Below are 22,861 nucleotides of genomic sequence, written 5' to 3' on the forward strand. Positions count from 1 at the left end.
AGCGTTCGCACAAGTGTGCGATCCCCTTCCATCTTGACTTAGAAATATTGTTACATTGCCAAAACTATTGATCTTACTGTAACGAAATATGTACCTAGTCTAAAACCTGACCAGACGTTGTAACTATCCATAGAAAAAAAAATTATCAAAATCGGTTCAATAGTTCCGGAGTTATAAGCGGACATATACGAATAGACAAAAAATCTAACTTTTCCGGAACAACAAAGTTTCGAACGCTCGGAAAGCCAGTGGCTCAAAGTTCCGAAAATTCAAGTTACAATAGCAAAGTTCTGAAAAGTAAAGGTCCGATAGAGGACAGTTCCAAAAAGTAAAGTTTCGCTAGACTAAAATTCCGAAAATTAAAATATACTCACACAGCGTAGTTTACTCAACGAGTGGGTGTAAAAAATCAAAAAAACCGAAAATCAGATGACAAGGATTCCGAATATAAAAATATTGAAAATTTGAAACAAAGATAGATCAAACTGGTAAAATTTCACCAAGCCAGAATATTCACGGAGCTGAAAATTTTCGCTCATTCGGAATTTTGATCTTCCAAATGTTTTAATTTTCTCATTTAGCACTTTCGAAACTTTGCCTCGTCGGAGTTACGCCCTTTTCGGAACTTTGAATGTCGGATGTCGGACCATTCGAAACTTTGATGTTTCGTCATAGTTTGATTTCTTTATCTCAAGTTTCGCTGCAAAAAAATCGACATTTGGCGCTTTTGAAACTTTCCAAATTCCGAATTTTAACCCCTTGTCAAATTTTTCACCCAATGCCAACAAACAGACAGCCGAAATTATACATCCCGCATTGCTCCACGCTCGAAACATACATTTGCTTATTTATCTGCTGACGTTGAACGGTAAGTTGCACAAAAAACACCACGCTAATTTCATAAGAACTAATCTGTACGGATGACGAATCTCACGTTCCTCATGAAGTCAGCAAATTTTACTACGAAATACTACAGCCAATATGCAATAAGTGTGCACATATTGTCACATCGTTTTTTTTTTTTTTCTTTCCGTCTATGATCCTTTTTGCTTCTGATTGGCTTGAATAATCTCACGGCCTGCGGCCGGCGAGTCTCTATCGCGTAAAACGATCGGGCAACTTTTTCTAACACGTACTGCGGGTGTGTCTACAATAAGGCATAAGGTAGGCACAGGTATACCTATATATAGAGATAGACACGTAGGTGTGCCCGACTGCACAAATGCAGCACTGCAGCAGCTGTGATGCATAACCGTCACTGAAACATCCGCAGCCTCTGTTTCTCTGCCGTGTACATATATTTATTTATACCTTTCTTCAATTGTTTATTTATATGTGAGTATATAGAAGAGGCGGGACGCGTCTTGCGGCGAGATATGCAATAAATGGAACACAAATTGAATTTCATACTTTTTTACCCTCGGTTATATACGACTGTGCAGCTTGTATGCTGCGGTTTGGACTTTATATAATATATACAGGCCTATTTATTTACTTGATTATTATGATTTTCTCCTGAATGTTCGATAGATTCGTTGAAGGGACGAATAACCCGGTTTCCATGCACTTTCACACAGACTATGATAACCAATGCCAGTGCAATCCTGAGTTTTAGTCTCTTCGTAAAAATGTCGAGTCACCTTCTTCTTCCTCAAATCCAAAAAACGTTTCAACTGTATATAAAAATAAAGAATATACTATAATATCTGTATTACCATAAGGGTGCGTTTCTATAATAACAGACCAAACAAACGTCGCATTATCACTTACCACCATGTTGGATCAGTAACACCAGCACGGTTTATACCCTGAGAATTGATAGTTATCTCGACCCTTGCGCATAACGAGCCTTTCAAAACTCGATGTAGAACCATAACATGTATGTAACACATCTGCGGCAACGTTCACACCTATCGATGTCACCGCTCGACGTTCCTTTTACGGTTGGTAAAAGACTTCAGTATACTCTACAATATAAGAAATGCGCAAGAATTGCATCAAGGGTCCTGAGTGGAGGAGAAAAAAAGAAAGAAACGTGCAGGTGACGAGAGCGTCTACAATGAGTATCAGATACGGAGGGTGAAATGAGACGAGAAGGAAAAGCTGCCAGACGGTGGGTTGGAAAACGGAGGAAAATACTCTGAGATGCCGGAACGGAATGAAACGGGATGAAAAGGAACGGAGAGTGGACAGGCGGTCAAGCCAACTTGAATATGAGACGGCCAAATATTAACGAAAACCTGGCAGCTGTTTCCTGTCAGATATCCAAGGGCAACCCCCAAAGGAACCACTGCCTCCTACCCTCTTCCAGACGACTTCGGTCACGATGCGAACCGACGGGCAAAACCCACTGACGGACAAACCCTGTTCGGCAAAAGACAAAAGCCAGTTTCCTCCACCTTATTTTTACTTTTTTCCACATTTTCTTGGTGTAAGGTATGGACGAATGGGGCGTTTTACTACGAGGATGAAGCTAGTAAAGTTAATCAGGCTGCAGTTGGTAACGTTAACGTAACGAAACCACAGAGTAAACAATCATCAGTATTGGGCAATTTTTAAAATGTATTTTCAAGGAGTTGGAGTTTCAAATTGCTTGTATATTTTGTTTATACTGGTTTACTAAAACTTTGACACGCCTGCTGAAGATGCGAAGTATCGTTACAGTAACGTTACTAACTTCATACTCATAAAAGTTAACGTAACGTAACGTCAGGTGAGAAAATCATTACTGTACGATTGTAGAATGACTTTTAAGGATTTAGCTTCTCAAAATATACATAAGTATGTGTTGTTTGATTATGATTTAGTAAATTTCAGACAGTCATAAAGGTACGAAGTAACGATATTTTCCTAAACATGCATCTCTACGACAGCGTTACTAACTTTAACCTCGTGTTTTGAAATTTTACTTCAAAAGATGGTTGTAAAGTGTCGATCATATTGTTTGGAGATTATACTAGTTTATAGGATTCTTATTGCAAACTAAAAACTTTAACAGGTGTAATTTCTGTTTGGCAATAATTGGAGTATAACACAGATAATTTACAGCAAGAATACGAAGCAATCTAAAGATTCAGTTTAGCACGTATTATTCTGTCATTTTTTTCAACACTTCAAACACTTTGCACTGTGCGAAGCGCGACGAGACTGTGCGATATATTTTTTTCTCCCATTCTTCTCTTTTTCTATGTTTTCTCTTGTAGTCGTTTTCCTTTTAGTTTAAAATAGCTGGAGAGGGACGAGTGCCTCGCCGAATTTTTGTCATTCTTCAAGCTTTGATCTTTTAGGCGAAAAATTCTTAGTGCTTGTAGATGTGCAGGTATAATAAGCGAAAGCTTAAACATTCGCATTTTGTACACGAATATCACACGTTTTTGTGTAATTTCCAACCTGCTGTATATATTTCAGAAGATTAATATCAGTCAAAAGTTTTTTACTTCATGTCTGGAAACGTGTAGTTATAATAATAATAACAGAATGCTTGTAGAAGGATCCGCAGTGTTTCGTGATGAAAAGTAAAAAAAAAAAAAAAAAATGCCAGTAGGTGAGAATAATAATTTTAATAAATGAAAATCCCAACGAAATTTGGATAGCCATCAATTCACCTTGACTTAAATTTGAACTGTATCGTTACATGTACCGATAAATTCATTCGTTACGGCAAATAATGCTGCTCTGAACTGAACAATCACCTCCATTTACTTGGCCTTGCCAGATTTACTCGAAAATGAGAAAGAAACCGTATCCAAATATTTACGAAACCGTTTCTTTGTCTGCATAATTTCAACATTGTTCCTGTTTTTTAAACACAGATTCTTAAACTTCAGTCTGGCGTTCTAATGCGAGTTGATAAAAAGTTAATGAAATTCCGAGTGAAATTCGTAGGCACAGTTGACCCATAATTTCGTGCCATTATGCCTCATGATTTAGGGATAATTATTCACGACGAAAATAATATCCGAGTTATATAATAAAATATGTATAACGGTTTATTATGCGAAGGAGTTAATTAATTAGCGGAATAAAGCTTTTTTTCCATTTCTCGATCCTCTTACCGCACTTTTATTAATCTAATTAACGGACCGTGGTGTTCGTTGATTCATTTTTATGCGACGTGGTTTTAATTTTAACAATATATGTATAATTTACGTTCTGTAGCGTGTTTGGAGAGGAAAATAATTTTCAGAAACTTTATACGTATTATACAGACGCGTGTTTTATGTGTAACGAAAATAGCTTCATAGAATCTGGCAAAGGATCGTTTTCTCAACAAACTGCAGCTATTTTATTCAGCTATATTTCCCCCCTTATTTCTTTATCGTTTATTTTAGTTTTGTTTCGTTTCGTTTTAGCTTTGTTCAATTCTCACGGAAAAGTTTTAGCTAACCGCATCGAAGCAATTCCGCGGTTCCCGACATAGCTGTAGGTATACACATAACACAGCGTATCTGCCAGAGAATCCTGAAACAGGGACAGTCAGACCCTGATGTCGGATCGGAATTCACCGGGACACTGATCGCGCCGATTTCTACCTGCGCGGTTACCTTTTCGACGAATGTTTTCCAAATTTTTACAAACTTGACAAAGGTATACCCCACCGTCATGAAAAAAAGAAAGATTAAAATATCATCAAGGAATCCTGACTGTATGAGATAACGGCCTTGTTCAATACTCTAGACATCTGCTTGATCTGATCCTGCATGCCGGGACAAATTTTTCAAATATTCCATCACTCTGGAAGACGAGGACACTGAGTTTTTATACTCAAAGATTTAGGTGTACACAATTTGCACACTGCGTCGTGAAAAAATAATGCATAAAAATTTGTTTCGAAAAATTAGATCGTAATGTCATGTGATGAAGTTGTAGTTAGGAAACGTTCATAAACCACGTGGCTCATTTAGAAGGGCCGAGGGGGAGAGAATAAGCTATTTAGGTACTACGTGAGGGTGAGGGAGGTACTAAGGAGGCGACGTAGCTTTTATATTCTGTAAGGCTCTTGAAAACATAGCAATATAATTAGTCATATTCAATTTGAAATTTCAAATAACGCGCCAAATTGCGATGCCGATTGACTAATAACGCATGAGCAGCAAACTAGGCACTCGATACTTCCCCCACTCCTGCTTGACGTTCGCTGCAGTGTTTTGTTTTCCTGTCTGACACGCACTGACACGTCGTGGATGGGCAGTATCGACTTAAACGTGCGTACATTTTGTCGAAACTCGTGCAATTTTAGTTAATTTCAGTTTTAAATTTAAGTACACAAGAAGTGTAATATCATTCACAATTTCATTATATCATAGGCTATTTCATGCTTATCGCGAAATTTAATCTGAATGGTTTTCAAAGCAAAAAGTTCAAGACAATGTCAGTAAGATGTGTAGAGCTTTTAAGGAGGGTACAAAATATTTAGTAATGTAATAAATTTTAATAGTACTCAAAAGCCACGTGCCTTCTGAGAGAGAGGGTAGTGAGTTTGGGGAAATAGCTACGGTAGGCTACATAGACGTAGTAGGGTTAAAACATATTTAAAGTAGAGCCACGTGGTTTATGAACGTTTCCTTACTGGCTTTAAAGCGGACCATGTTGATAGAAAAATCGCTTTCTGACAACTTGAAAACAACTAAAGAAGTTTAATTTTCAAATTATAATCTGTGTGTTAATTTTCTTATTTTAAGGTTTAATGAATTTTAACAATCCTGTAAAATTGCGGAATATAGAATTTTCGTAAAAACATATCATTACTGCAATAAGGCAGTAATTTTTCATTCAAACTTCAACCTCATCTTTATTGTTCTGGGTATATAAAATCAGAAAATTCAGCCCCTAAGAATATTTTTCAATGTAAATATTCAATATTCCATGACGCTAAAGAGGAAAGAATATAATTTTGGGTACTCAATGAAAACGAATTTTTTTTTAGCTCTAATCAGAAAATCTGTTACGGATTACCATTGTTTCTGATTATATAATGACTGGTACTACATTTTCTAGTAAATAAATATTACGATAATTTGATACCGGCTTCATGAATAAATTGATGTTGAGGTCTTATTCGACTGAAAAACTGTAATAAACTAGAAAAAGAGATTGAATATTGCACAATAACCAAAGTGTACAGTATTGATATTTACAATCGCACTAAAAAGAGTTGCTTGTACCTGACTTTCTTATAATTTAAACGTAGTTTCAACTATAACGATACCGATTTAACAATAATTTATGGAGCTGAAATTGGTAACGTTATTCTAACGATTTACGATTCGGGAACGATCGTTATTTCGCAGTTAGAGGAATGTCTGAAATGCATTAAATTATAACGAAATAAAACATATATAGATATTTTGAAAACTTTACTACTTCGAAATCACGATAAACTTGCATTATAGTTATCCTCCCACCCCCCACCAATGTTTCGTTACATCAATAACGCCACAAACTTCAGCCTCATTATAATTTTCTAGTAACTATAACGAATGAAATTTTTTCTCAACGCATGCCATGATGTTACAAGTTGGAGGCCGCTTACAGTTGTGTGTTCGCGTATCTTTCCCTCCCGAATTAAGTTCGTTTTTTTGCTTTCTCTCTTCCACCCTTCTTTCTTTCTTTTTCGTTCTCTCTTCTCTTTCTTATTTTAAATTCTTCTCAGCACTTTCAAAGCACCCGCAAACATGCGAGAGGAGGACTTCGTGTTGGTAAAATACACATCCACGCATGCATTCAGACGCCAATGACGTGTGCGTGTGCAGCAGCAGCAGCAGCAGCAGCAGCAGCAGCAGCTTGCGCACAAAAGAACGGGATACGTTCTACCTGTAGCTGTTCGGTCAAATTACACAGATTTCAAGCTGAAGCTGATAACTTCTGACCAGCTCAGCATCTGACCCTGTGTAGAAAAGGCATTTCGCACAGCTCCGAAGCTCTGCAACCCACGATGATCTTGCATGCATGCCTTATTCTTACTCACCACCTTATCCACTCGCCACCAGCTAGTGACCAGGTTCGCGTTTTACGGCCACCTGCGGCACCTGCCGTCTTCATTTTAACGCTTTATATATTTGTTGCGTGAGCTGCACGCGCACCGCTCACTGTTATTATACACACGAAAATAGAAGTAACGCCGAACTTTTTTACCATCGACAAAGTCGTCCGGATAATTTCTGCCATGGCCGGTTTTACTCCGCCATTTCCTTGCAAACAATGTATAGGTTATGTTATCGTAACGATTATCAAACTTTTTCCTTGAAAACAATGCATAGGTTATGTTATCTAAACGGTTATCCACCAGTTCCTTGAAAACAGTGTATAGGTTATGTTATCGAAACGGTTATCCGCCATTTCCTTGAAAACAATGCACAGATTAGGTTATTATGTACTCAGAACGATGGTCAGATTTCGTTGCTTATAAACACCTTTCGGTGATTTGGTTTTATACTTGTTTGAGATTTATGTAATTAGCTGTCGGACTGTTAACTTACCTACTTGCGACAAGAATTCACCCTCTTGTGGTGAATCGCCGAAGCGGCGCACAACCCGAACGTCGTATATCCTCTCTCTTTTTTATCACTTGAGTAAAGAGAGCCCCTCAAGGCAACAATTATAGCTGTAAAAAGCTGCCGGCCGACGACCGCACGTATATACATACACACCTTATACCCACTGCGGCATCATATAAGGATAAGCGTTGCTGTTGTGAGAATTTATCGCAGCGAATTAATTATACGATTACATTAACAAGTTTTTTCCATCGGCGAAAATATCATGCGCGTGATCATAATACATACAAACCTCTGCAGTCTTCAGTAAGACATCGACTAGAAGAGGAGGATATAAGCAAGATTTTTTATTTCCTCGAATATTTATTCAAATGGCGGGGTGAAAAATAGGGCGATCGATCGGATCGATAATATATCGGTCACAGGCACACACTGCGGGATATCCATTTCCATGAAATGATCTGCAGGCAATTTCTTTTCACTGGGCACGTATGTGTGTACATTTCGACCGCAATCATTTCTGGCCGTATATGTATTATATCCTCTTAGACCGGCGCCCGTCGCGATCAGACGACGAGCTACTCGAGACAGAGAGAAGAAGCCTATGGAGGAGAGGAAAGAGAGGAAAGCGAGAAGGAGAGAGAGTAATTATTAACGGACTGAATACGATACGGCGAACCCATACCCTCAAAGCGAGGTAATCACTCACCATTCTATCTTATCCGTTTTACCTCGGGGCCCGTTTGGGCAGTCGGTCCCCGCACTCTGTAAGTATATTATGGGCGCGCTATACCTGCGAGGGCGAGCGTTCGGCGTTTCGTCGGTTCGAGTCCCCGAGGATGGAAAGATGCACCTTTCCGATGGAGGAGGGCCCAGGAGGAGGCAGGCTGCCGCCCTTTCTGCCGACCATTCAATGGATGGGAATCCCATCCACCGATTCTCGAGGACTAAAACTGAAAATATATGGCTTCTTGCACAAGAGGGGAATCGGAAGGGTCTCCAGGTCTGCCTGCCTGCCTGCTTGCCTGCCTGCCTGCCCGTCTGCGTCACAACGGATTCTCCAAATTCTCTCCGATTCATTGTCGAATGAAAGCCGTGTGTGGCTGCGGAAAGAGGAGGTGGAGAAACTTTTGGCCCGGTAACGAAAAAGTTGCCATGTTGTGGGGATCAGGACAGCGTCTTTCGGATCCTGGCTAAGTCGCTTGTCTGTGAATCTGAAGCTCGCAGGAAACCGACACGCTTCGGATGATGTTCCTGGGTTCACAAAAGACCCTGAGAAAACATGAAACGAAGGGAAAACTGTCATCGACAGGATTTTCGCATCGAGGGTACACGATGGGATCGTTATGCGGATCCATGACATAAGTAAGCTTACACGGACACTATCAAGCTTATAGATCATGGATTCTGCTCAAATTTCTCCGATCGTTTCTTACTTGATCCAAGATATGGAGTCCACAATGTGTAGTTTTATCTAATAGACCTTTTTCACTCCGGTTGCAATCGATTAACTTAGCAGCTTGATGTATGAAATGCTCTGAAGAACTTAAACTGTGGCGTGTTTGTGCCTTGAATATTAATTTCACTGTTCTTCGATAAAGTTTCAATGATAGGATTTTATAGATTCTAATGTGATCAGATATATTCTTCCAGAGCAATAGTGAAAAGTGTTAAAGAATTATCGGTGAACTGATCTGCTCTCGGTTGATTGAGGGAGAACCCATTAGACGAAACTGCCCATCAGGAGCTACGTGTTAAGGGCTAAAGAAACACTTAAAAGTTTCATGAGAATCCACGATCAGAAGGCTTGATACTTTGCTTGTAAGTCTTAACGGATTCCTCGAATTCTCCGTGATTCATTGTCGAATAACATCTACGGCTGGATGAAGGAAGAGAAACTCTTGACCGGGTAACGGAAAAGTTGCCATGTTGTGAGAATCAAGACCGCGTCATTCGTACCCTGACCAAAGTCGGTCGTCTATGAATCTGAATGTTGCAGGCAGAAGATCCGCTTCGGAAAATATCTGACTGAGCTCACAAAAGCACCTGAGAAACCATAAAACTGATGAAAATGTTGCACTCGCAGTGTTTTCCGCACCAAGGGTAAATTATGGGACCGTTATGCGAGTCCATAACGCAAATAGGCTGATCTCAACGGGATTTTAATCGTCTACCATAGCACGAGCAGCATTCCATACAGCCGAGATAGGTAGATCTGTGCGTTTAAACCCGGTGTTTGGAGCCGGGCTGAATACAGGGATGAACCGACATGATCGTCATGAGGCTGCAGACATAAGTGCACCCAACCTGTAATTTACGAAAAATGTCGGGAGGATGGGCTCGACCGTCCGGATGACACAGACCCCGCAGAACGGGAGGGACATCGGCTCACGAAAATTCTTGCGAAGGCGTAGAAAAGACGAGGGATTCGGTCTGCAGGTAAGCGATGTATCTGGGCTAGTGCGAGCCGAACCACCCCGCCGGGTTCGGACAAAGAAAATGCCTCCGGCACCGTTAGGCCCATTCCAATAGGTCCGTATACACCGATATATCTATGTACATGTCTCGGGAGAAAGAGAAAGAGCTCTGGATAAATACCCTCGAGGCCGACTTCTACATCTCTCCTCTCTCATGGTATACCTTGGCTAGGACCCAGCCGTTCCGATTTCTATACATTCTGTTCCTTCGCTCTATTCAGTCGAGGGTTTTCATCGGCACCCCCAAATCCTCGTCATGCAGAGACCCCGTCTGCAGCAGCCAAACTCGCCGTCCTTCTACAGCACACTTTTCCGCCGTCGATTCTCCCGATCCTCGACGAAATGGTCAAACGTATAGCGTGTTCATCGGATGATGATCGCGCACTTCGCATCCACTAGTAAGCCTCCGTCAGGGATCTCAAATTCCTCGAACGGCTGAAGAAACTTGTACGGTCCTTGCAACTGTGGGAATGAATTCTTACTGCATGACGTGATTTCCCTTTGACTTTAGATTTTCTCAAAGTTGGACACGTTCTGGAACCGTAAATTTATTCTATAAATTACATTCGATTTTTTTGGTAACTATTCTATGCACACCTTCGCCTGTTGGTCACGTATAAAGATGTACAGTAGATGTTGTCGGCTGTGTGGAAAGGACCTATTAATTTTTCCTCTAACCGTGTTGGCTGGCAGGTCGATGTTGACCAAAAAACCGACATCCATAAACGGGCAGGAAATGCGGGATGAAAAACGGGGCGGAGTTATTTGAAACGTGAACACTTGCCAAGCATCACGTTAACGTGCAGTAGGTATAGTCTCCTCGTTACTTTTTGTCTCGGAGTACAACACGTGATGAAAACAAGGTTGTTACAACCTCGCGGAGAACCAAGAGAGAAGTCAGGCCAATCCTGAATAAGGTGTTAACAAAAAGACAGAAAAGTGCAGAGTGCGCAAAATAGCCCCGAGTCGTACAGAATGCAGACAATTATGATACGTCTAGTGCGTTCATAAAACAGGTTGAAAAGTCGACGCTGATATTCAGCGTTCTAGTTACGAGCCGACGGTCGACGAGAATTGTCATATGAAACAGGATAAATTTGGTTACGGAACGAGAGATGTAGAAAGCCGGAAGATGAGGAGATGGGAGGTTGGTTGGCACGGTGGACTATTTCTTTCAACGGTCCTCTGATCTCTGATCTCTGATCTTCCGCTGAGCTGACACTTCGTCCACCGATTTTAGTGCCCGAGTCCCACGGCCGCACTCGCTTCGTTTCAGAGGAAAGTGCATGGACTGGACTGCGGCAACATGGTTCACATGCATCACGAGCGGAGAGACACACTCTCACACCTGACAACCATCACACCCACGTTTATCTTAGTGCCGGTTCACAACCGGCCGAGCTTTTAATAGGTTGGTAGTACGCAGCCACAGCAGATGCGGCTTCCAGATGAAAACGTACATGCATACGTCGGTTGTTTAACTCCAATGGCCGAGTTCTAAAGCTTAACGAGGACATCTTAGTCGCGGCTTATGCTTCTGCAAAATTTCCCTTCCTCGAGAGGCAAAGAGAGATGAAAACTAAACGACTCGGAGGAAGATGCGGCAGTTATCGTGTCGCTTGAAACATTGAGAGGAGAAATCCGTGAACAAGATCAGGTCCTGACGATCGTCGTAACATCCCGATGAAATCCTAAGGTTATCATGAAACATCCGACTGAACTAATTCTTCATCACTACGCGACTAAGATAGTGTGTTGTGACTGAACGTGAAAGTGCTTGAACTATTGGTGTTGTTAGCTGTTTTCTGAGTCGGTGCAGAACGGAACGTTGTACGAGATTTCCGGCAAACGTCATCAAGTAACGAAAACAGTCCTGTAGTTCAAAAATAATTGTTTTCCCAATGGATATTGCGGTGCAGTGAAACGAAAAAGGAGTCTAGGGTGTGGGAGAATGAAGTCGTTGAGGTTATGGATCGGATGACTTTGCATGTGGATGTCTCGTCGTCGGCCGTGTCTAGTCAGTGGATGAAAGAACCCCTCTATGTATGTATTACGTATACATATGCGCGCGTTATTTGTACATATGTATTCAAAGGGAGAAGGAAGGGGGTGAAGCAGAGCGACAGGGGAGAGAAGCCAAGAAATATGATAAATATTTAAAGTTAACTAATAATAACAACGGAGTGGCAGCCGCCCGTCTAATGACGAAAGCTTGAAAGGGAGCCGCCTGAAACCCGCACACGGGTACATCATGTTTTATATAACTCTTCGCCACACGTAAGACGACGCCAACCACGCTTGTAACAAGAAACCGTAGCTCCCCGCGCATTATGTTCAATTCGAGAAACTACAAACAAAGTAGAAAATGGTCACATACCGCTTTTGCGTTGCGTGTTGAGATAAATCGTGTGAACAAAATTGACGAAGACATTTCAAGCATTCGCAGAAAATCACGTTTGTAAGTCATCAAAATTTGTCTAAGGATTCAACAATGGCGTGAGAACGAACGGACGAATTTGAGATTACTTTTGCAATGCGCGAATATAACATGGTGCAAGGGTGTTCTTGACATTGGCACGAGACTGTGTATTATTATACATACCTTATACTGTGGCAAATGCTTCACGAAGCTAATTACACTGTGTATAGATATAAACAGAGGATCTGTAAAACATTTCGCGTTTTTAATTTCACGGATGATAATTCAAGATTAACGAGATTAATATATATAGATACCGGCTCGTATGAGTGGTCAAAAAACGATCATCATTATTTAACGCTCGATCAGCTGGTTTCTTTTCCACCTTATTTTTCACAGTTCTCCTTGTGGCGCTCCTTTTTTCTTTTTGATCGCTTTACATACAGCATATTATCCCTTTGCACCATCTCTCCTGGTGAAAAATGAGCTGTAGTGTTTTCTAGATTCTTTTACGCGAGTCTGCACCGTGTAACTCGGGTTAACGAGGATCGGCGGTAAAGGTCAAAACAAGACAGCGAGATGAATTGATCGTTCTTGTTTTGTATTTGCTTCGTCACGATTATACTTTTAAAAATTTCATAATTATCAATAGTATAAAAAAAGAGTAGAAGCTACACTTGTCAAAAAACGTGTGTAATTATACGTTATGAGGTTATTATAAGGTAAGCTAAATCCTCAAGGGGCAGAACTTTTTCGTTCGATTTGCTTGACGCACAGACTAGGAGGAAAATAAATTTGAAACGGGACTGACACTTCACGATTTACCTGCCATCCCAAGGAGAACGGAATGGAGCCATCCATGCATCTCTTTTCGTCAAAAATCGCCTGTGAAGCGGGACAAATTTTCACTTCGCGTTACAATGTTCAGAACGTAGTTCCGTAATGTATGTATTGAGAATCACGCTCCATACCTTGACCACAAAACATTACTCACAAGACTCGTACAAGTAGTTTTATAATCTCTTGTAGGAGTGTATAAACCTATCTATGATCGGCTTTCTTCTTGTATCGTTTACTCTTATATTTGTTCTTTTAATCTCGGTGCCGATCTGACAACGGCAGCGACTGTCGGCTTCGTTATACCATCGGTTTCACATTCTTACGTTCTGAACTTATTTAATCCGCAAGAAGCCTTAAAAAATGCGCTAAATGGCGGATCTCGCGCGTGAAATGCGCCGATAGTTATACGGTGCAGTGTGCGTGTGAAAGTTGACAATATATTTTTTTTTTTCATTCGTCTTTTCACTCTCACTCTTCTCTTTTTTCTCCCTTCTCAAACGATACCAACAACACACCAAGCCCGTCTCTGGTTTTCTTGTTCATTCTTTATTTTCACTTTCCGCTATTCGTTTGCTACTTTTAACCTTTTACTCTTTCACGTGTCTTTGAACGCGGCTCGCTTTGATATTCATGCCAGAATCTCCACTTAGCGGTGCCCTCTCGCTCCCACCATCGTCTCCCCGACGGGATCCATCCCTCTCGCGACGTCGCGACGCCGGCGTTCCTCGACGTCTCTGATGCCTCCTATTTCCAGCCTACCTGCCACCGTCGCCTCTTCGCCGTCCTCGTCCTCTACCTCGCGATTCGCTTGGATAATGAAAAAAACAAATCAGAATGCAAGAGCAACAATAATGACAAAGAAATAAGGAGCATCGGTCTGCCTCGAAGTATGGCGAATTAGATAATGACGCTTGCACGAGCATCGACAGACCCCGGGGGAGTTTTACGGGATTCAGAGGCCGTGGGAGGGTCACGCCCACGTTTCGAGATTTCAATTTGCCGCTTCCCAGTCCCAAACGTCGATGGTGTGTATCCCCATGCAGTTCGTTCATCTCTTTCCCCGGCGCACACACGCTGAACATGAACACACCTACGGACGCTCCTGCACACTCCCCATACCCAAATTGTACCCTGATGGTACGGAGGATGGACGGACATGTGGTGCGCGGCGATGATCGACCATCCCGCAGTGTTGTAAGTTACAACACGCGTCTCGATATACAAAACGAAACTTTCGTACAAACCCGTAGACCTTCCCACACCTTGACGCTCGGTTATGTATATACCTACATACCTTCAAGTCACCCAGCTGCACACATCCTCCGGTCATCGGATTGGGCGGACATTATAATGTCACACGTGTGCAGGACATGCACTTGAACACAGTGTGAGGTATGCGGAGGGGATTCGGCACGGCGAACCCGTCCCGTGACGGAACGAGCAGTACTGCAAGAACGGATATTATAGGGAAACGTTAATTTGTCGAAAGCCTCTCAGCCTTCCAATTTTCAAACCTGTAACACGCCCACCGACGCGATTGCTCGCTAATGCCTCTCTTCTCTTCTCTTCTCCGAGCATGAAGGGCAGCTAGAGTTCCCCTCCTTGACTCGACTCGCGTATACCACACGACCGGTCGACCAATTCGGAGAGAGTCCCGAGATGCATATATATATATATATATACGTACCGTTCGACGTGCCTCGCATACTTCCAGGGCGATACAGCCCCGCGTCCATTGCGGAAGTAGAGAATATAGGCATGCTCGGTAATACCTTAACTACTATATTGCAAGCGACGGTAAGTACGGGTTGTGTCCGCGCTGTACCGGTAACGAGGTGACCGTCGGGTAATTTGGAACCGGTGAATTTCTGGCGTGAAAAAGAATTCCCGGTCCTTCGTGAGTTTTTTTTTTTTTTTGTTTATACCCCCAATCTTCACCGTTCCACCCGCCGAACTTGACTGTCTAGCTACGCTTATATACGCACAGCAACGCTCCGGATATTCCTCTGGTCTCTAGGCTAGGCCAGACTGGAATGGTAATCTGAACCGATAAGGTCGTCCACGAACATGAGCTCGGATATGCTTCTCGCTTCGAAGACCTACTACCCTTCGAGGGTACCTTGGAAATGCCTTTTTCCCTTGTCGTGCCACTGTGAAAAATAGTGGTGTTAACCCTAGAATAGTTCGCTTATTTTTTTTTATTTTACTACCTTACTTTACACTAGGGCACAAACGTATCCGGCGCGTTCGATGACGATTATCATTGGTATAAATGGAGGAACATTTTCATTTTCTTCTTTCATCAATGAGGAAAACGATGGTATCATTGAAAAATTTTGTAAAATTTGAACCAACTTGAATCATTGTTCGGTTCCCGACTTAATTTCAAACGATCCCTACTTTGGCGAAAGATTTAAATCACTGTGGGATTCAAACGTACTCCAGTGTACCATTCTCGGGTTAGAAAATCGGAATACTGTCAATGTGTACCGTGTTTCGTTATCAAGCACCTATTCAACGGTTGGAAGTAAAACTGCGTTTCGGTACTGATCAACCACACAAGTTTTGCTTATGTGCTGTGAGAAAACACTTCATGAGATAACATGACCGCCGTTCGGACTCTGGAAATTCCATATGGCCATTTCGAGCATCAAACAGTATTTACCGTCAAACAATCCGGTGTTGCCTGACAAGAAATTATAACCTTGTACAACGTATAGGAACGAAATAAGCAGTACGTTAAACGTGATTCGAATCATGTCCGAGGATAAACGTGGGATCCTTTCCGTTCAGCGTTGAGAGAAGTGTGTTTTCCACGTATGCGCGTGTACTTCCCTAATAATCTTATCAACAGCCGTACATATATATCGACGCTATGTACACGGCTAGGTCTTGTTGATGTTGCCTATCTCTGACGCTGCAGGAACCACGTATTGTTCCTCGTCACACACGTTCTGTGTAATGGGTATACACACCTAGCCGGGCGTTTTCCCGCCCGCGACGTAGTTCGTCGCGTCTGTGAAGTGCGGGAACCGAAATAAAAAATATTTCTGGGGTGCCCGCCGACGACTACAGGATACCCATACGTCCAAGGACCAAGGGCCCGGACCCTTGGCTCAACTCACAGCGGCGAAAAAGAAATGAGAGCTAAAAAATAACCGGTTGTAGAAAGGAGAAGAAGCAGTACCATATTCTGATCTCAGGGGCAGCAATCTTGCCGTTCTCGCTCCGACTTGATGTTTCTTGTTTTTAACTTTTTTTTTTGTTTTACTTGTAAATTTAGTTCGTTCTTATTTTCTATTTTCGTTATCACTTATACAGTCCGCCGATTCCGAGTCACCGCGTGTATTAATGCTAAGATCGGTTTTAACCCACAGACTTTCATTCACATTGGCCTGCAGAGCTTTTATCTGATACTCTTTCGTCTTTTGTTTCCAGATTCCGCATAGACAACACGGATCACATAATTGACGTGAACAAGAACAACGCGGCGTTCGAGTTCGATCAGGTCAACATAATATGTCCTGCTTATCCACCCGGAACGTATGACGATGATGCCGAGAAGTACATCATCTACAACGTAAGTTCGTCGTTACCTTCACTCACAACTCTGAGATTCCTAAGTCCGTCATTCAAAAGTACCTTTGAGAACAGTGGCACGTTATTCCAAAATAAAATTTCAACTCGTGTGTAATTTAGTTGAAATTTAATATTAAAATTTGTAAATCTCATTCAAACAGTCAATTTTCCCCGATCCATTCCAATAGAATTCAAGTAAACAGTCTTCCTAACACATGATCTACACTACGAGTTGCATTCTTTCATTCCCAGACTATTTTCGATTTTTCTAGCCTGTCTTTTTCGTCCTGTGTTTTTTCTATGTTGTAAAAAAGTATCTATAAATCACTTCGAAAGATGCAAGATATCACACAGCATCACATACTTGAACAATGTACGAACTGACGAAACTCAGACGTTCGTAACGTCGCGACGTTGTCAGATGACGCGAACTTGGAAGTTTTCCTAAAATTTTATCACCTCTTGGGTAAATAATTCGTGTATAATCAGCACGGATCAAAGTCTGCATCTGCAGTCGGTGGATATCTGTCGTTGTACAATTCCAGCGTCAATTTCAAATTTCAGGTGTCAAAAGAGGAGTACGAGACGTGTCGGATAACGAATCCGAATCCGCGGATAATCGCGATATGCAACAAGCCCAACAGAACAATGTACTTCACGATAACGTTCAGGCCCTTTACGCCGCAGCCCGGAGGGCTCGAGTTCCACGCCGGCAAAGACTACTTCTTCATCAGCACATCGTCTAAGGATGATTTGCACAGACGCATCGGAGGACGATGCACAACCAACAACATGAAGGTCGTATTCAAGGTCTGCTGCGGAAACGAAGCCGACCAATCCTCCTCTTCTTCGGCGCGCAACAACTGTACGTTTTCGTTCGACAAAGAATCATGAATCCAATGCCAGCAGCTAAATGCACCCAACTTTTTGAGAACATAGTAAAATCGCTCTGGAAGGTTCCACGCCTAAGATTCTGAGTCTCACCTTTTCATGGGTATTGACAAGGTTTCGGTCATTGCAGGGCTTGAATACCTTATTTCAATGAAATCAAAAAATTTGGCTGCTGACTTCAACTCGAGTAAAAACCGTGGACGAATACTTATCCATGTTGTCTTGTTCCCAGCCGTCGCAGTGACAAGCAGCACCGTTTCGACCAGCAGCTCATCCAGCACGGCCGGAGGTGCAGGACTCGTTCCTCCCCCACCCAGCGTGATGAAGGGCGGCGAACGGTTCTACCCTGGAACCAACGTCTACCATAATCATGACCACAATCAGCCGCAGCCAACAATCGTCCCCCCAACCCTCCAGGAAAACGTTCCCAACTCCCCTTACCCAGGGCATCCCCACCCGCCCGAGCAGCCACAGCAGCCCACGCTTTACAACGGGCCACCGTCGTCCTCGCCACCGAAGACAACGTCGACGCAGAAGAAGAAGAACAGTAAGTTGCACACATCGTTAATTCGACGTAGAGTATCAAGGTTAGGGCAGCTCATGTTTTAACTTGGTTTTTTTTTTTTTTTCTTTTAATGTACTACTCGAAAAATTTGTGCCAAATGTTGGCAAAAACAATCGTCGTAAAACCTGCAGGAGGTAGGAAACTATGTAGAGGTGGCTGCCAATTATCGAAATATTTTTTATTTATTTTTATGTGTACGCCTTACGGACTGATACATATATTTATAGTTGTTTATTTTCTTCGTATTATGTGGTCTAATTAATCATCGTTTATAAAAATTAGTACTGAAAACAAAATAGGGACATTGAGTTGGTGTGCTACTCCTCTTTCGGGTAAAAGACGAGAACAGCCAACTACGGAATTGTTAGGCTCAGTTTGCTGTTGATTGGTGAATGATTAATTGGACCACGAAACGAAAAAAATAATCTAATATATGTTTAAGTCCGTAAGGTGTACACATGAAAATAAGGAAAAAGTATTTCCATAATTGGTAGCGACCACTAAATATTTTCCTATCTTCTCCAAGCTTATGACAATTGTTTTTTCCAATAATTATCACAAATTTTTCGAGTACCATCTTAAGAAAAAAAAAAACAGTTAAAAACGAGCCACCCTTCAAGGTATTTTCAGCTTGTCGTCACGTGACCGAATTAAGAGTAAATATCGGCTCAGATTTCTTGTATATTTATTTCACCGCGAGACGGTGTTTGAGGTTTTATTTTTGAAATTATTCCGTTATCGTAATAATTTATCAGTCTTAGCTAACCGCAGCATACTTTTTAATGCTAGAACGATCACATTACAACAAATTGTAAGTCGCATCGATGATATGCGAGAAAATGAGATGGATTCTTGTAAATATTCTCATATCGGTCACGTGAAAAACCTAGAAAAAGAGAATCTGAGCAAATTCGAGTAACCTAAGCTATCAACTAATTAAGAAAAAATTTCGTAATTAGAACGCTTAAGATAAATCAACTCTGCCATTTTTCATCCGATTCTCATGTTCTCGGTCTTATTAAATACTTCTTTTGTCTTTTCTTAACCTAACTTTTGATTCGTCCGATTCATGATTCCTTACAGTGAGGAAGCTGTGATCATTTTTGAAACCTTATTCACCCCTTCAAGAAGGGTTATACTGCCGTATACCCTCCCTTATGTACAATGATAATCAGTCATTTCAGCATTGTTCATAAAATTAAGTGTTCTCTTTGAGCTTAGAATCAACGTTAGTTGATTCAAAATGACTGTTACAGAATGATGATTCTTTTCTTAGTTGCTACATCACAACGGTACGGAAAATTTTTATTTTTGTTTCAAATCACTATTATATTACACTTTCTTAACCCTAACCCTGTCACATGGGGTCTTTCGCGTCTTACCCTTATTTTGGCTATTTTGAGTGCTCGATAAATTCTGAAAAAATTGTAACATATTCTTTGAGGTGTCTAGTCGAAGATCCAATGGTTAGTTTACTCAATCATTCATTTACCAGGAAACCGCGCGCCTTCTTGTTTACAAAATATAAACATAACAAGAAATCACTCGAGCACAAAAGACCTTGTCACGTGAATTCTAAAGGTTAACTTTACTCGCCGTCTTGAAAAAACCGTTTAGAACGACGATACGTTTTTTTTTTTTTTTTCTAATTTGAATACTTTCCCTCCGCCATGTTGGATTCGCGGTACTAAATTCCGTAATTTCGAAGTCAGCTTGATAATTCGATCAAAAAGGAGTTACGAACTGTAATTCTCCCGTCTTGAAAGGGTCAATAATGTCTTTGTATTAAATTCTCGTTACATCGAATTCTAATCAATATTCTTCTCTTTTTCCCCCTTTTCGCAGAGGAGTATTCAAACCATCCGAACGAGGTTGTGAAGAACGAGGAGCTTACGTACAACGGTGCTTCTCGACATTATTCGGTATCATCTTCAATTACCGGTAGCGTCGCGACGCTGGCGTCGCTGCTGCTGTCGTTATACGCGCCCGTAATATATATACCGGCGATACCGCTTCGGTGAAGAAGTGCAACAAGAGCAAGCGGATCTGCGCGAAGAAGCTGCATCGGGAATTAGCGGTTTATATAGGAAAGCAAAATGTGCGCCGCCCCTCTTACCTATACTGTGATTGTTTCGATAATTAATTAATTAATTAATTTATGTAAATACATATGTGTACGTGTATAACGCGTATGTATACATATACATATATGCGATCCGTTGCCGCGGGGAGACGCGCGGCGTGTATAAAAGAAAAAAAAAAAAACCCTATCCGATCGTTTGAAACGAATATGAAACGAAAAGTGGTCGAAGGAGAGCAAAGGGAAAAGAAAAAACGAGTGAAAAAAATTAAAGAAAGGTGAATCGTTGTGACGATATTTATGACGGGATAAAAAGGAAGAGAGAAATTACAACGACGGGGATAATCACCCTCCATCCCATGACGCTCCACCCCCCCACTCCCTCGTTTACGGACACGAAACAATCTAGATTCCAGGCAACCAAGACGGCACGCGGCGATGTGACAGAGATAGGGATAAATAGAGAAGGGGATATAACGAAGATGAGACACACACACACACACACAGAGATAAAGAGAGAGAGAGAGAGAGAGAGAGAGAGAGAGAGAGAGAGAGAGAGAGGGAGAAAGAAACCGTTTACAGTGATTGAAATTAATATGGAGATAAAGGACAACGATGTAATACATAAAATAACGGAGAAAAAATAAAAGCCATATTACTATTAAATAATATTATATATGTATATATATATACATATATATATACGTATATGTACATACACGCACATGTTATCAATCGTAATATGTGTGCGCAGTATATAAACTATAGATATGTATACATACACATATATAGGTACCTAATTATTATTATTATTACAATTACTATTATTATTATTTTTATTATTATCGATATCATAGACTACTGAGATTGTAGCCGTTTGTTGGTTGTCCTATTAATTATACATGAACCTTTACTATAACGAATCCGACGACCTTAGGTATTTATTGAATATTGAACAAAAAAAAAAGAAATACATGCGTATGGATATACATGTGTGATGTATATACGTATTATATGTATTTATATTTGAAGAAACAGAAATGTGAAGAAGAAAAAAAAAAAAAACAAAAAAAAAAAAAAAAGATTTACACTCAACCAAGCTAATAAATAAAATGAACGAAAATTATGTATGTACATTGATTAGAAGAGATAGGGAGGCCAGGAATCTGCACGAAATAGATTTCTCTGCTTTTCCGCGGTAAAACGAGAACGGTTTTTGTGTGTATGACGAATTATTCTATGTGTATAATGTAGGTAAATATGTAGATAAATATTGCATACATGTATATACACATATATTACACTATTGTATGTGTAAATGTAGGGTTGGGACCCGTATATACATATATACGCAGTGATGTATACCTATATGTATCATGTATCATATATTTGGACTTTCGTTAGATCAACTCTCTCGGTTTCATTTTACTGCGTAATAGTTTTGCAGTTTTCTTGTATTTTTTTTTTTTTTTTTTTTTTCACACAATCGTTTTTCACCTCTTGGTCACAACGAATCGAGTCCCGGTGCGGATGGAAATGAAATAGAAATAAATCGGAAAAAAAACGATACTGTAATAAGCACGCGTGTAAATAAACTCCCCCGACGAATATATGTATATGTATTCGCGATGGCCAACATGCGCGATAAAAAAAAAATACAAATAGAGTAACAAGAGTAAAATGGTGGAGAAAAAAGGCGAGAGGGTGAGGAGAGAGAAATAATTATGGCGACAACGTGAAATGTTCCGCAATCGGAACGGTGACAATGAAATAACTCGTAGTACGTGATGTGTAATTTATTGTTACATGTATTGTCCGCAAGTTCTGTGCAACTATAATGCATAATATACACTTTATCTAAGAGAAAAAACGACGAAAGTTACACGAAAGGAGTGTAGAGAGAATTGACAAAACTGTCAACGATTAAAAAACAAAAAGATTCTTTTAAGAGTTGATAATAAATAATTTAACAATGAATCTCTGATATCACACGACGCGATACGAATTTACAAAATGTAATCATGAACAAAGTGAAATGGGAGGAGGGGATGGCAGCAGCAGCAGCAGCATCACCGATGAAAATTTTGTATCATAGTTGTACCATATTAAACTATTGGATATATGTATATATATACGTATCTACGATATCTATATATATATATATATACATATAAATCTGTATTATATTTATTATCTATGATTAATAATTGAATATTAAATATTGAATATATACATACGTATAATTAGTATTCTACGAAAAATACTACATTCGATATGACGATATAACATATACATGCATACAAACATACATACACACATACCTAGGTACATACATTTATACTTTAAGAATATTCTATATACTAGTGAAATGAAATTCGTTTAGAAAACAAATGAATAAATGAATAAACGAATAAATAAATATAGAATCTGCAGAAGGCATAATGCAGGATGAACCCAAATTATGTGTACGTTACCTAGTTCATGCCCATAAACGCAATGTTTCATCACCGCCGG

General features: G+C 40.6%; 1 protein-coding gene across 4 annotated transcripts in view; it reads left to right on the plus strand.

The window, feature by feature from the left end:
• LOC107218562 (ephrin-A5) overlaps positions 1-22,297 on the plus strand; it is a 440,911-nt gene extending 418,614 nt beyond the window's left edge. For 3 of the 4 annotated variants that reach the window (XM_046740063.1, XM_046740062.1, XM_015656477.2), the window contains 4 exons: positions 16,671-16,812; positions 17,376-17,676; positions 17,935-18,249; positions 20,113-22,297. In XM_046740063.1, coding sequence (XP_046596019.1) covers positions 16,671-16,812; positions 17,376-17,676; positions 17,935-18,249; positions 20,113-20,288 — 934 coding nt within the window. In that variant the 3' untranslated portion in view covers positions 20,289-22,297. Of the gene's footprint in view, positions 1-14,299; positions 14,427-16,670; positions 16,813-17,375; positions 17,677-17,934; positions 18,250-20,112 lie in introns of those variants that run through there. The other variant, XM_046740064.1, reaches the window with a different exon arrangement.
• Positions 22,298-22,861: the final 564 nt, after the last annotated feature.

Source organism: Neodiprion lecontei, chromosome 5, assembly GCF_021901455.1.
Source record: "Neodiprion lecontei isolate iyNeoLeco1 chromosome 5, iyNeoLeco1.1, whole genome shotgun sequence".
NCBI lineage: Eukaryota > Metazoa > Arthropoda > Insecta > Hymenoptera > Diprionidae > Neodiprion > Neodiprion lecontei.